Below are 11,468 nucleotides of genomic sequence, written 5' to 3'. Positions count from 1 at the left end.
TAACATTTAGCGTACCCTCTTGATCCACAGTAGCTTACAGAACTGCTTTGTTTTCTACTTGGGAAAACTTTAAGCTAACCTTTTGTTAGTGCTAACAGGCCAGAGTCTACAAATATTAGCCAAGCAATGCAGAAGATACAGAAATGTATACAAAAACATGTATTACAAAAGGTTTAGTTGTTTGTTTGTTTATTTACAAGTGCACAATCAGGGTTCATTTAAATGCTCCCCAAAGACATGGACACACATTCATATACACTCTAGGAGACTTCAGTTGGGCCGCCCACTCGGCTCCCCCTTTTCCTTTCCCACAGTCAACAGGAAGACTGGGCCGAGCCTGCCAAAACTGAGAGCGAGGGAGAGGGTAAAGAGAGAGGGAAGGGGGAGGCGACGAAAGAGAAGAAACACTCCAAACTGAAAGCACTCAGCAAGCAGACGAGGACGAGAAGTCACCAAAGCCGTGCACATGAGCGCACCGTGGTCCAGGAAAGAGCCTGAAAAACCTGACCTAAGGTCCAGCAACCGGCCCAAAATGGACAAGCCAGAGAAGCCAAAGAGGCCAGAGGTGTCCAGCTTAGTGGCCAAAGGTCCAGCGCAACGTCTGAGCCGGGATTTGACCTGCTCCATCTGTCTGGACCTGTTTAAGCAGCCTGTATCTCTGCCCTGTGACCACACTTTCTGCCAGGCATGCATTACAGGCTACTGGACCGGCCCCAGGACCCCAGGGCAGCCCGGATCTGGATCCTGCCCGCAGTGCCGGAAAATCTTCCCTGGACAGACCTACAGGCCTAACCGCATCGTGGCTAACATTGTGGAGAGCTACTGCCAGGGCCTGGAGGAAAGTGGTGGCCGGCTGGACGTGGTGACCCCCGTGCCTTCGGTAACCCCTGTGACCCTTGTGCCCCGCTGCAGCCGACATTGCGAGGAGCTGAAGCTCTACTGCGAGGAAGACCAGGAGCTGGTGTGTCTTGTCTGCGGGATCTCCCAGGAACACCGCGCTCACACGCTGGTCTGTGTGCAGGATGCACAGCAGAAATACAGAGTAAGAGTTTATAATACTGCATATAATCTGAAACACAGAATAATGTATAACAAAATCCAAAACAAACCTGGCAACCTTCACTGGTGTTCAGTAAGAGACCATCATCTGTTGATGCACAGTTTGTGTAGCCCTTCGTTTCTGACCATAGAGCAGCTCTTCTCTGAATATTTTTGTGTGGACAGTCCAGTTTCAACATAGGGGTCACACTGGTGTGTGTAAAACACCAGTAACACAGCTGTCTGATACACACATACCAGCACCACACACACTACCGTGTCAGTGTCACTGCTATGCTGAGAATGGGCCCAAATATCTGGACAACAGCAGAAACTGACCAGTGATGAATGGAGTAAAGAGGCTGATAAGTACAGTAACAGCTGGACTTCAATTTGTAACTGCACATCTACGTAGCTGAGCTATAAGAGAGGTGTTTCTAATCAAGTGGCCACACAAGGTAGTTGTTTCTAATAAAGGAGTCAGTGAGTGGAAGCACAAGGTAGTTGTTTCTAATAAAGTGGCCAGTGAATGCATGCTTCCTAGCGAAACCTCATCAGTCTGGTTGTTTTGAGTTTGTACAGCCTGCAGGCTAGTTATTGTAACGCTCCCGGCATGGACGAGCTTTGGTCATACTTTCCAGCCTTCAGCTGCTTAGCTCAGCAGCTCAGGAGCTTTTTTGGTGTCCGCGTGCAGAGCAGCCTGAGGGGAAAAAATGGGGAACGTCTATGAGGAATTAAAATGATAGTTCAGCAAAAAATCTATCAGATGTCCCATGTACCCTAAATGTAGTTGATCAGCCAAGACATGTTTGGTGTCTAAAGTTTGCTTCTTTAGATTTATCTAACAAGTAGGAAAGACTGCCAGCTATGGACGTTGGGTTTTAACTAATCATAGCTAATACCCAATGTCAGAGACCACATAATCAAGTCTATTAGAGATTACTGAACAACGTATTGTGGTTTTAGGCAAATGTTTGATTTGCAATTAGTACCATGCTTGTTAGTGGCTGTAAGCTTTCTATTACTGATTAGCTATATTTACCTCGTAGCTTCATTTTACACCTAAAGAAGTAAACTTAAGACATTAGTTATGTCTTGGCTGATGGACTGTATATTGGTGTAAGGGGGCTAACAGTGTCACAATGTAACCGTGTCTCTTTGTGTGCATTAGAACTCTCTGAACAGCTCAGCCACGGCGCTGCAGGCGGAGCTGAACACGGCGCTGCAGTGTGAGAGAGAGACGGAGGACGAGGTGAAGAAGTTGAAGGTAATGACAGGATACAGCTGAAGCTCAGAGGAGCTAATCAGCCTGAATTATTCTTACTTTCCCCTCTGCTGTAGCGGTGTCCCAGAATTCATTGTTGTCGCTCATTTCCTGAAGTGCACAGCTGGTTGTTTTTTGTGTTTGGCCCTTTCTTGCATAAATTACTTATATCTTATATCTTATGCATATATTTATTGCTTTTTTTGTTATTTTTCTAAATATCACATTAAAAATACAGAACTGTGCACATATGTGGACACTGGGGATGCAAATTTTGGCAAAGTCTTTTCAGCCATAATTGGTTGGAGATCAGTTGTTAACCAGCAAAACTGAAATAAAAGATGCAACCAATCAAAATATTAATATTAGTTCTCATTCTGAAATCTGATTGGCTTAGCCTCATTTGCAGTTGTTGCAAAACACTGAATTCTGGATTAATGCATCAACATATTGTTATTTTTAGATAGTGTTCCTCATATGGAGTGTGGAATGTAGTACTAACACTGTACATGAAGTAAACAGTTCAAAACTACATTACACATATCCTACATAAAAAAAAAAAGCTTAGGGGGTGACAGCTTGGACTGCAGAGCAATACAGCAAGCAAGTTCTACATCTTTTAGCAAAATATAAAAAAAGATAGTGTAGCAATGGTGCAGAAGAAGACCCGGAGCCTGGGTTCAGACCCCCACAAGAGGATGAATCTTGACGTTTGTTGAAAGATAATTCAAAGAGGACGCGTCTTCTGAGGATGTGAGTGAATTGTCTACTATTGTCATCATATCTTCATCAGCATAATGTTGATTTTGAGATCATTTGAGACCAAAACATCGAGCAAGACCTTTTTTTTCTCAGGTCTCCCTATTGGCCCTAACCTTACATCCAGTGGCAGTGCCACAGTAAATAGTCAAACCGGTCACTTTGTTTAATAAAATATAATTTGTAAAACAGCATGATAAATTTATTTAACATTGGCAGCTTTCTGACTTTCATTTTGAATAGAAAATGTAAACAGTTTAGACCAACATGAATTCCATGCTGAAGGTCTATAATAAGACTGTGTACATTAGCCAAAATGCTGAATTCACATAAACACAACCAACTTTGCAGCACTTTTACTATAAAGCATGCTTCTGCTCACCATAGACACATCCTTTGGATAATAAAGATGATGTAAACGAGTTGGGATAGACAGCTGAGATGAACAAAAATGAGACAACACAGCAAATGTAAAAACCTAAACCTAATCATTGTAGGCTAAAGCATACTGCCACGCCGGGCATTAAAAGTGTTTATGAACATTGTACCTTTTACCATTGAGGACTTGATGCATTGTGGTAGATGTTTGCCTTGATATTTTGACACAGCCCATTTCAGCTATCTTTAGCGGTAAAAGAGCATTGTGATTACTAAATTTGCCAATGTTTTTTTGTCTTTGAATTGATAGCAAACTACCCATCAGAGACAGGATCTCACATTTTTTTTAATTCAAACACTGATGCATTAAAGCTTAAGGCAATGGCAGATTACAATGATAAGCAGTGATTGGAGGGCTGAGAAAATGAGGCGGAGCTTAGCAGACAGCATTATGATTTGATTGCCCATAATACAATAACAGCACTCACAGAAAAGAAATCAAATTTCAGTGTCTTAAACATGCAGCTTAATAAATATTCTGTCCTCATTTGATTTGGTGGATATGGAAGCCTTTTCTGTCACAAGTATGAGATAGTAAGTTGTAATTATGAGATAAAATGTTATTATACTAATGTACATTTATGAGATTTGAAGGCATAATTGAGAAAACAGGTCATTTATGATATAGTTAGTCATACGAGAATCTAAGTTGTAATTATGAGATAGAATGTCATTATTATGAGATAACAAGTCATAATTATGACATACTAAGTCTTAATTATGAGATAGAATGTTATTACTATGAGATGGAATGTGATTATCAGACACTAAGTTGCATTTGAGATAACAAGGCATAATTATGATGCAGTAATTAATAATTATGAGATAGTATCTTCTTATTCCGAGATTACTTGACATAATTATGTCATTATTGAGTCATAATTATGAGATATTATAACTTACTTATAAAGTAAGTCATAATAATGAATTACTGCAATGTTATTATGAGATGAAAAGGCATAATTATGATATAGTAAGTCATAATTATGAGATGATATGTCCTTATTATGAGATAACATGACAACTGTGAGATATTAAGTCATACTTATGTAAAATGTTCTGACTGTTATGACTTACTAAATCGCTATATATATCTTCTCAGTGGTGGAAATGGGCTTTGATAGACGATAGTGATCAATCTGGATTGGCTCAGGCTTCCTTGACCTACCGTGGCACACAGAAAAAACAGGCTCCACGCCCATTCTCTAAATACCATGCCCTGCCAGACTGCTATCTCTGACCTGCTAATATTAGCACTGAATTAAAAAAAGTAACACATTCTGCAGAGCTCAAGCCAAGCAGAGGCATTCTGCTGCACACTGCTAGAGACTGTTTATGCTGCAGCTCAGTGTACAACACAATACCACTGATTTAGGAGAATTTACCAAAAAAACCTTTCCAAAATATGTCATATAAAACCCCTTATTCTGCACCAATGCTCGCTAATATACTAAATACTAACTCTTCTTGTGTTCTGTTCTGCTGTAGGAGCACACTGCGGACCTAAAGCAGCGAATCGAGGCTCAGTTCAGCGACCTGCACCAGTTCCTGTATCAGGAGGAGAAGCTGCTGCAGGTGAAGCTGAAGACGGAGGAGAGGAGGGAGCTGATCCGGCTGGACGAACACAAAGCGCTGCTGTGTGTGGAAATATCCCGCCTCCGCAGAGCCCTCGCTGATATAGAGGACAAACTGAGAGAGCAGGACCCGTACACGCTGCTCAGGGTCAGTTTTAAACAATATCAGCATGTGGAGTCTAACATACACTGAGTTTCCACTTTATGAGAAACACCTACTTTGTGCTTCCAATAACTGGTCGCTTTATTAGAAACACCTACCTTGTGGTTCCACTAACTGACCAACTGGCTACTTTATTAGAAACACTTACCTAGTGCTTCCAATAACTGGCCACTTTATTAGAAACACCTACTTTGTGGTTCCACCAACTGACCAACTGGCAACTTTATTAGAAACACCCACCTTGTGCTTTCACTAACTGACCAACTGGCCACTTTATTAGAAACACCTACTTAGTGCTTCCAATAACTGGCCACTTTAATAGACACACCTACTTTGTGCTTCCAATGACTGGCCACTTTATTAGAAACACTAACCTTGTGATTCCACTAACTGGTCACTTTATTAGAAACACCTACCTTGTGTTTCCACCAACTAACAAACTGGCCCCTTTATTAGAAACACTGATCATGCACTTCTACTTACTGGCCACTTTATTAGAAACACCCACCTTGTGCTTCCACTCACTGGCCACATTATTAGAAACTACAATGTGCTTCCACTAACTGGACACTTTATTAGAAACACCCACCTTATACTTCCACTAACTGGTCACTTTATTAGAAACACCTGCCTTGTTCCTCCACCTACTGACAAACTTGCCACTTTATTAGAAACATTCACCTTATAGGTCCACTATAAAGGTGTATAGCTACAGATCTGTGGTCAGAAGCTGGTCAGCAGATGAGCTACAGTCTCATACAGTCTCTGATAAAGTGGCCAGTGTGTGTATGTGTTGTTTTCTGTCAATGTAAACATTAGAGCAGATTGCTGATTGTTTTCCAGTCTGACTAAAAGTGAGTTATGCAGTGAACTGAGGGACAGAGAGGGGGAAACGCTGCGTGAGGACGTTGGGGAACAGCAGGATCTAATTAGTGATGTCACTCTGTTTCTCGATGGAGCAGATAAAGATGCTGGTCGAGTTCAGCATGGCAGGGGGATTTCCAGAGAGAAAAAGAATGAAAGAGAGAGAGAGAGAGAGGGGGATTGGGCTGGGTGGAGTGGTCTAAGCACTGATCTCATATGGAAAACACTTTTTCCCCCTTAACTCCTCAAACCTGTGCCAAACTAATCAATGCTCTGCTTCCTGTCTCTCTGCAGAACATAAAGAGTCTCCTTCAAAGGTGAGTTAGATCTCCAGAAGCTCTGGACTTGTGACTGGGATAGTTTTTACATTTTGTTTGTGAGAAACCGTGATTGCTTTCCTGTCTGAGCTTTTTGATGTTATTGTTGTTTGTTGCGTGATTCAGGCAGCCACTGAAGTTTGAGAAGCCGGCGCTGACCCCCCCTCAGCTGTGCGAGGGCCGATTTGCCGGCCCGCTGCAATACCGTGTGTGGAAATCCTTGAAAGGAAGCATCTACCCAGGTCATTCTCTCACTGCAGCACTCACACATTAAAGCAAACTGGAAAGAGGCCACGAACAGCCCATTGTGTAACACTGGAACAATGAAACATTCCTCACAGCAGAGGTGTCTTATTTTAGGTTACGGGCTGTAGGGCAGGGCGATGTGGCAAACACATCATATCACGATAAGACATTTTCACAAAACACGATACATTAACTGGCCACTTTAATAGAAACACCTACCTTGTGCTTACATTAACTGGCTACTTTAATAGAAACACATACCTTGTGCGTCCACTAACTGGCCACTTTAATAGAAACGCCTACCTTGTTCTTCCACTAATTGGATTGAATAGGTACAGACATTAGGATATAACTGGCGGGCTGTCATTGTAACATGGCCAATCAAATCATTACACTCTCTGTCAAGCTCCGTCTTCTTTTTCTACCCCCCTACAATAACTGCTCAGCAACCGTTGCTATCTACCTCAAGCCTTCAGTTTGTTATTTGCTTCCCAGTATTTTAATTTTAAGCTCCAGTTGCAGTTAAAAGATGCTACTGAGCAATGTGTGCTAAAGATGCTAAAGAGCAATGTGTGCTAATCTTACACACACTGCTCTTTTACTACAAAAATGTTTACTACATGAGCTTTGCAAAAATGTCAAAGCAAATATCTAATGTCACTTCAGTTCAAGGTAAGACATAAATGGACCATAAATATTCTTCATGTCTGCTGTGGCAGTACGCTTTAGCTGAGGATGATCAATGTTAGGTTTAAGTTTTTAAGTTTGCTGTGTTGATTTTACTTGTCTTTGTACTTGTCTCACCAGTCTGATTTTAACTTTATATTGTTTTATTGGACAAACGTGCCTGTGGTCAAAATATTATATGATGACGCTACAGCAGCCTTATGTTTAATATAATTCAACATTTTATTCAACATTTCACACAATGCACAGCGCTAAAATCAATTAACTGGGGCTAATTATGCTCTCTTAATAATGAAACATACAGTTTGTCAGTGTTCTACAAGTAGCTACGATACAAGATATATTCAGAAAAGCATATGGTTTATCATGATAACAACATTTATCATAATAACGCTAAAACATTGTCATATTGCTCACCTTAGAGGGGCCACGTTACACTCACGTACATTCTGAATGCACAAACCGACTGAACAAATATCACCTACAAAACAGACTGCAATTCATCACAAAAATACTCCTGTGAGCTTTGAATAACTGAAACACGCTGGCTTTCCATGTTTCTCAGAGTGGGAGGAAGAACTGATCTATTTTTTTCTTGGAAAACTCGTCCACGTTTGTTCTTTTGGAAAGAGACATGCTGCCAGCATCAAATTGCTAACTTGACAGAGAAGATTTACACATCCATAGCGTGTTTTGTCACTAGTCTGTAATCTGAGTTTACAGCTCTATTTTGCCCCCTAGTGGAGTAACAGATGCTGGCATTGCCCCTTGTAATGCAGGATCTTTCATTTCAGTTACAGTCCACAAAATGATTTTAATTTCTGATGAGAAGCGTAGGTCTGGATTACAACCTTTGTCAGGCCGGTCCGGGCCAAAGGCTGCATGACACACCTGCCTTAAGATGTAAGGGTCTGTATGTGGGTCAACACTTTCATAACCACAGAACATACACATGAGCTTCATAGCAGTTAACTTATACCATTGTTTTAGTATTAATAATAATTCTTTATTAATAATGATTAACATTACACAAAGAAAAACAGTTCCATTGAAATTGTTGAAATGTAGACACTGCTGAATAATTCATAGTACATACTGAATCATTTATTTTAGATACTGAATAATTCATAGTAGATACTGAATAATTCATAGTAGATACTGTATAAGTCATAGTAGATATGAAATAATTCATAGTAGATATTGAATAAATTATAGTACATATTGAATAATTCATAGTTGAATAATTAACATTAAACTTTAGACACCAAAGATGTCTGTGCTGGTGGGTAATGGGAAAAATATCTTAATAATATGGTAATAACTGTCAATAATAACCTTTAATCAATCACTTTCATCTTCCTCTTCTTTCTCCACAGTGCCGTCCGCCATAACCTTTAACTCGAGCACGGCCAACCCGTGGCTGAGTCTGACCCCGTCTCTGACCTGCGTCCGCTACCAGACGTTCAACAGCGCGGTGCAGGACAACCCTCAGCGTTTCAACGCAGCGCTGTCTCTGCTGGGCAGCCAGGGCTTCACTCACGGCCGCCACTACTGGGAGATCGAGGTGTACAGCAGCGCCGTGTGGACAGTGGGCGTGGCCAGAGAGTCCGTACCCAGGAAAGGAGTCATCAAAGCCATGCCGGCCAACGGCTTCTGGACCATCTCTTTGTCCTACGGCGTCCAGTACATGGCAGGGACGTCGCCCCCTACTGTCCTGTCCCTGGACGAGCAGCTGGACCGGATCGGCGTGTATCTGGACTACAGGAGAGGCCTGGTGTCCTTCTACAACGCTGAGAGCATGACACACCTCTACACATTCCAGGACACTTTCACTGAGACCCTCTACCCGTACTTCAACCTGGGCTTCTTGGACAAAGTGCACGAGAACGAGCCTCTGAAAGTCTTCATGCCCAAAATCTGAATCTAATACTACACACACATTCAGGGACACCTTAGCATCTTTTACAACTGATTGAGTTGATTTTGACTATTGCTGATCAGTTAAGGAAGAACAACAGGGTTGTGCTACTACACTGAAACAAGTAATACATTGAATACACATATTCAGTACTGCAAAAGTCTTAGACACTTAAAAAAATGATATATGATATATTATATATATTACATATTATATTAAAAAAGTTATTTATCTGGGCTGTAAGTGTTCATTTGCTCATAAAAACACTAATATTTGAATAAATACAAGTAAAACAAGTGATATTAACACAATAAGTGTTAATCTTCTAACCTACATATTCATAACTTTTTTTAAAAATAACATAATAATGTATATAATAATGTTATATAATCAAACACACTTACTGCCCAGTTACATAAACAGTTTTAAACAGTTTTATTAATGACTAATACATACAAATATATATATATATATATATATATATATATATATATATATATATATATATATATAATATATATATATTTGTATGTTTTAGTAACAACTTTGATAATTGCACGAAGCGGTTAAAGACGCTTTGTGTAGATTTTGTCTAAATAATGATTTTTTTTCTTTTCCAAACTATTGTTACTGTTTAATTCAAAGGTGCTTTAAACACCTGAAAGGTCTGACATTACAACAAAAGGATAAAGAAGGCATAGCCTATGGCTTTTACCCTAGAGAAGCAGTAGTTCTTTCAGTTTTGCAGTTTTTGCAAATAAAATTCACAACAGCGCTCTGCTTAAGAGGGTAGGTGCTTGTAAAAGGAGAGTGAGCACATGCTGATTTGTATTCAGAACATTTTTGAAAGCTGGGTGTCTCCAAACTTTTGATGGACAGTGTTCTCAGTGCTCTCATTTGACATCACTTTGACAAATTGTTTAATTGCCTGCCTGTGAGCAGAAAGCACAGGACTGGGTAGGGCCAAGCCCGAGTGTCTATGCAATATTTTGAGAAGTTTATGCTAAGAAAAATCATTCACAGTTTATTTTGATGGACTCCTGTAGGTCATCCGCAAATGCTCAAATTATTACTAGACCATCTGGTGAAACTCAGTTGGGGTTTTGGGTTAAAGTTTATGTTTAAAGTTAAGGAAAAGTTAAGGTGAATTTAGTATATATTTATTTCATTGTCAGTTAAAGGGGAATTCCACCAGTTTTTAAGATGTAAACAGAGTCGTTCAGAGTGGTTTGATGCGAAATGCTCCGTTCTAAACAAAGTTTAGGAACCAGACGTCCACCTCTAAAAGCTCCCTCACAGAAAGTTATTGCATGAAATTAATACACTGCCTGATGTCTGAGACACTGTTTTATGATAGTTTTGAGAACTTAAAATCCATTCATGGTGGAGGGATACATGCAGGGCACTGTGAGGCAAAATAGTGCCCAAAGGAAACTTATTATTTCAGATTTTCTTCTATTTTCCCATCATTAACTATCATTAATTATCATTCCATATAAACTCAGAAGACACGTGTAGGTTCACTGGTGGTTTTGGATAGTAAATAAAATGTCTATATTTGCATTGTAGTCATGGTGACCCCTGTAAAGACATCTGAACCATTTCACACCAAACCACTCTGAATCACTGTCTACATCTCACACACTCAATTATGCAAAAAATATACAAAATCAGTCAAAGTCCCCTTTGAAATGGCATCTACAGTGGACCATAATAAAATATTACTGAGAATGTTTATTGTTCCCAGGCTGGTCCTGGGTCAGTTATACATCTATAGAGCCCTCGGAGCATCTCATTATACCTCTAATCATCCTGATTCAAGTTTTTTATGGTTGTAATCTCCAGAAAAAAAGGTTTGAGATGTACTCTGAGATGCTTTGTGAATTCTGGCTCTTTGTAAGCTACATGTTAGTCGTGAGGACTTTACCTATGCAGTACTTTAGGAAAGTCGTGTATTTATAGCACTCAAGCAAAAGTATATTTTGCTATATTTTATATTATCTGATGTAACAGTCTTTTACCTCTGTTGTTTAAGAAGTTTTAAGTCACAGCAAAGACAGTGATTGGTTTTTAATGAAGAGTTTCGCACTCTGAATTGAGACTGTTGACTGTCTTTTAAAGCTATAGTTTGCCAAAAATCTTCCAAGGCTTTCAATGCAGTTCAATCAAGATGTTGTGAACAAACAAAAACAATAGATAA

General features: G+C 39.9%; 1 protein-coding gene across 1 annotated transcript; it reads left to right on the top strand.

The window, feature by feature from the left end:
- Positions 1 to 370: 370 nt before the first annotated feature.
- On the top strand, positions 371 to 9,664 carry trim69 (tripartite motif containing 69). Its single transcript, XM_036595817.1, has 6 exons — positions 371 to 1,042; positions 2,210 to 2,305; positions 4,988 to 5,221; positions 6,395 to 6,417; positions 6,544 to 6,659; positions 8,727 to 9,664. The coding sequence occupies exons 1-6, from the start codon at positions 467 to 469 to the stop codon at positions 9,269 to 9,271; spliced, it is 1,590 nt and encodes a 529-aa protein (XP_036451710.1). The 5' UTR covers positions 371 to 466; the 3' UTR covers positions 9,272 to 9,664.
- Positions 9,665 to 11,468: the final 1,804 nt, after the last annotated feature.

Source organism: Colossoma macropomum, unplaced genomic scaffold (genome assembly GCF_904425465.1).
Source record: "Colossoma macropomum unplaced genomic scaffold, Colossoma_macropomum, whole genome shotgun sequence".
In the NCBI taxonomy this organism is placed as follows: Eukaryota; Metazoa; Chordata; class Actinopteri; order Characiformes; family Serrasalmidae; genus Colossoma; species Colossoma macropomum.
This window is presented reverse-complemented; position numbering and strand designations above follow the sequence as displayed.

Coding starts and splice junctions, on each gene's coding strand:
- trim69 (XM_036595817.1), top strand. CDS start 467: ATGAGCGCACCGTGGTCCAGGAAAGAGCCTGAAAAACCTGACCTAAGG. Junction 1,043..2,209: donor ATGCACAGCAGAAATACAGA/GTAAGAGTTTAT, acceptor TGTGTGCATTAG/AACTCTCTGAACAGCTCAGC. Junction 6,418..6,543: donor ATAAAGAGTCTCCTTCAAAG/GTGAGTTAGATC, acceptor TGCGTGATTCAG/GCAGCCACTGAAGTTTGAGA.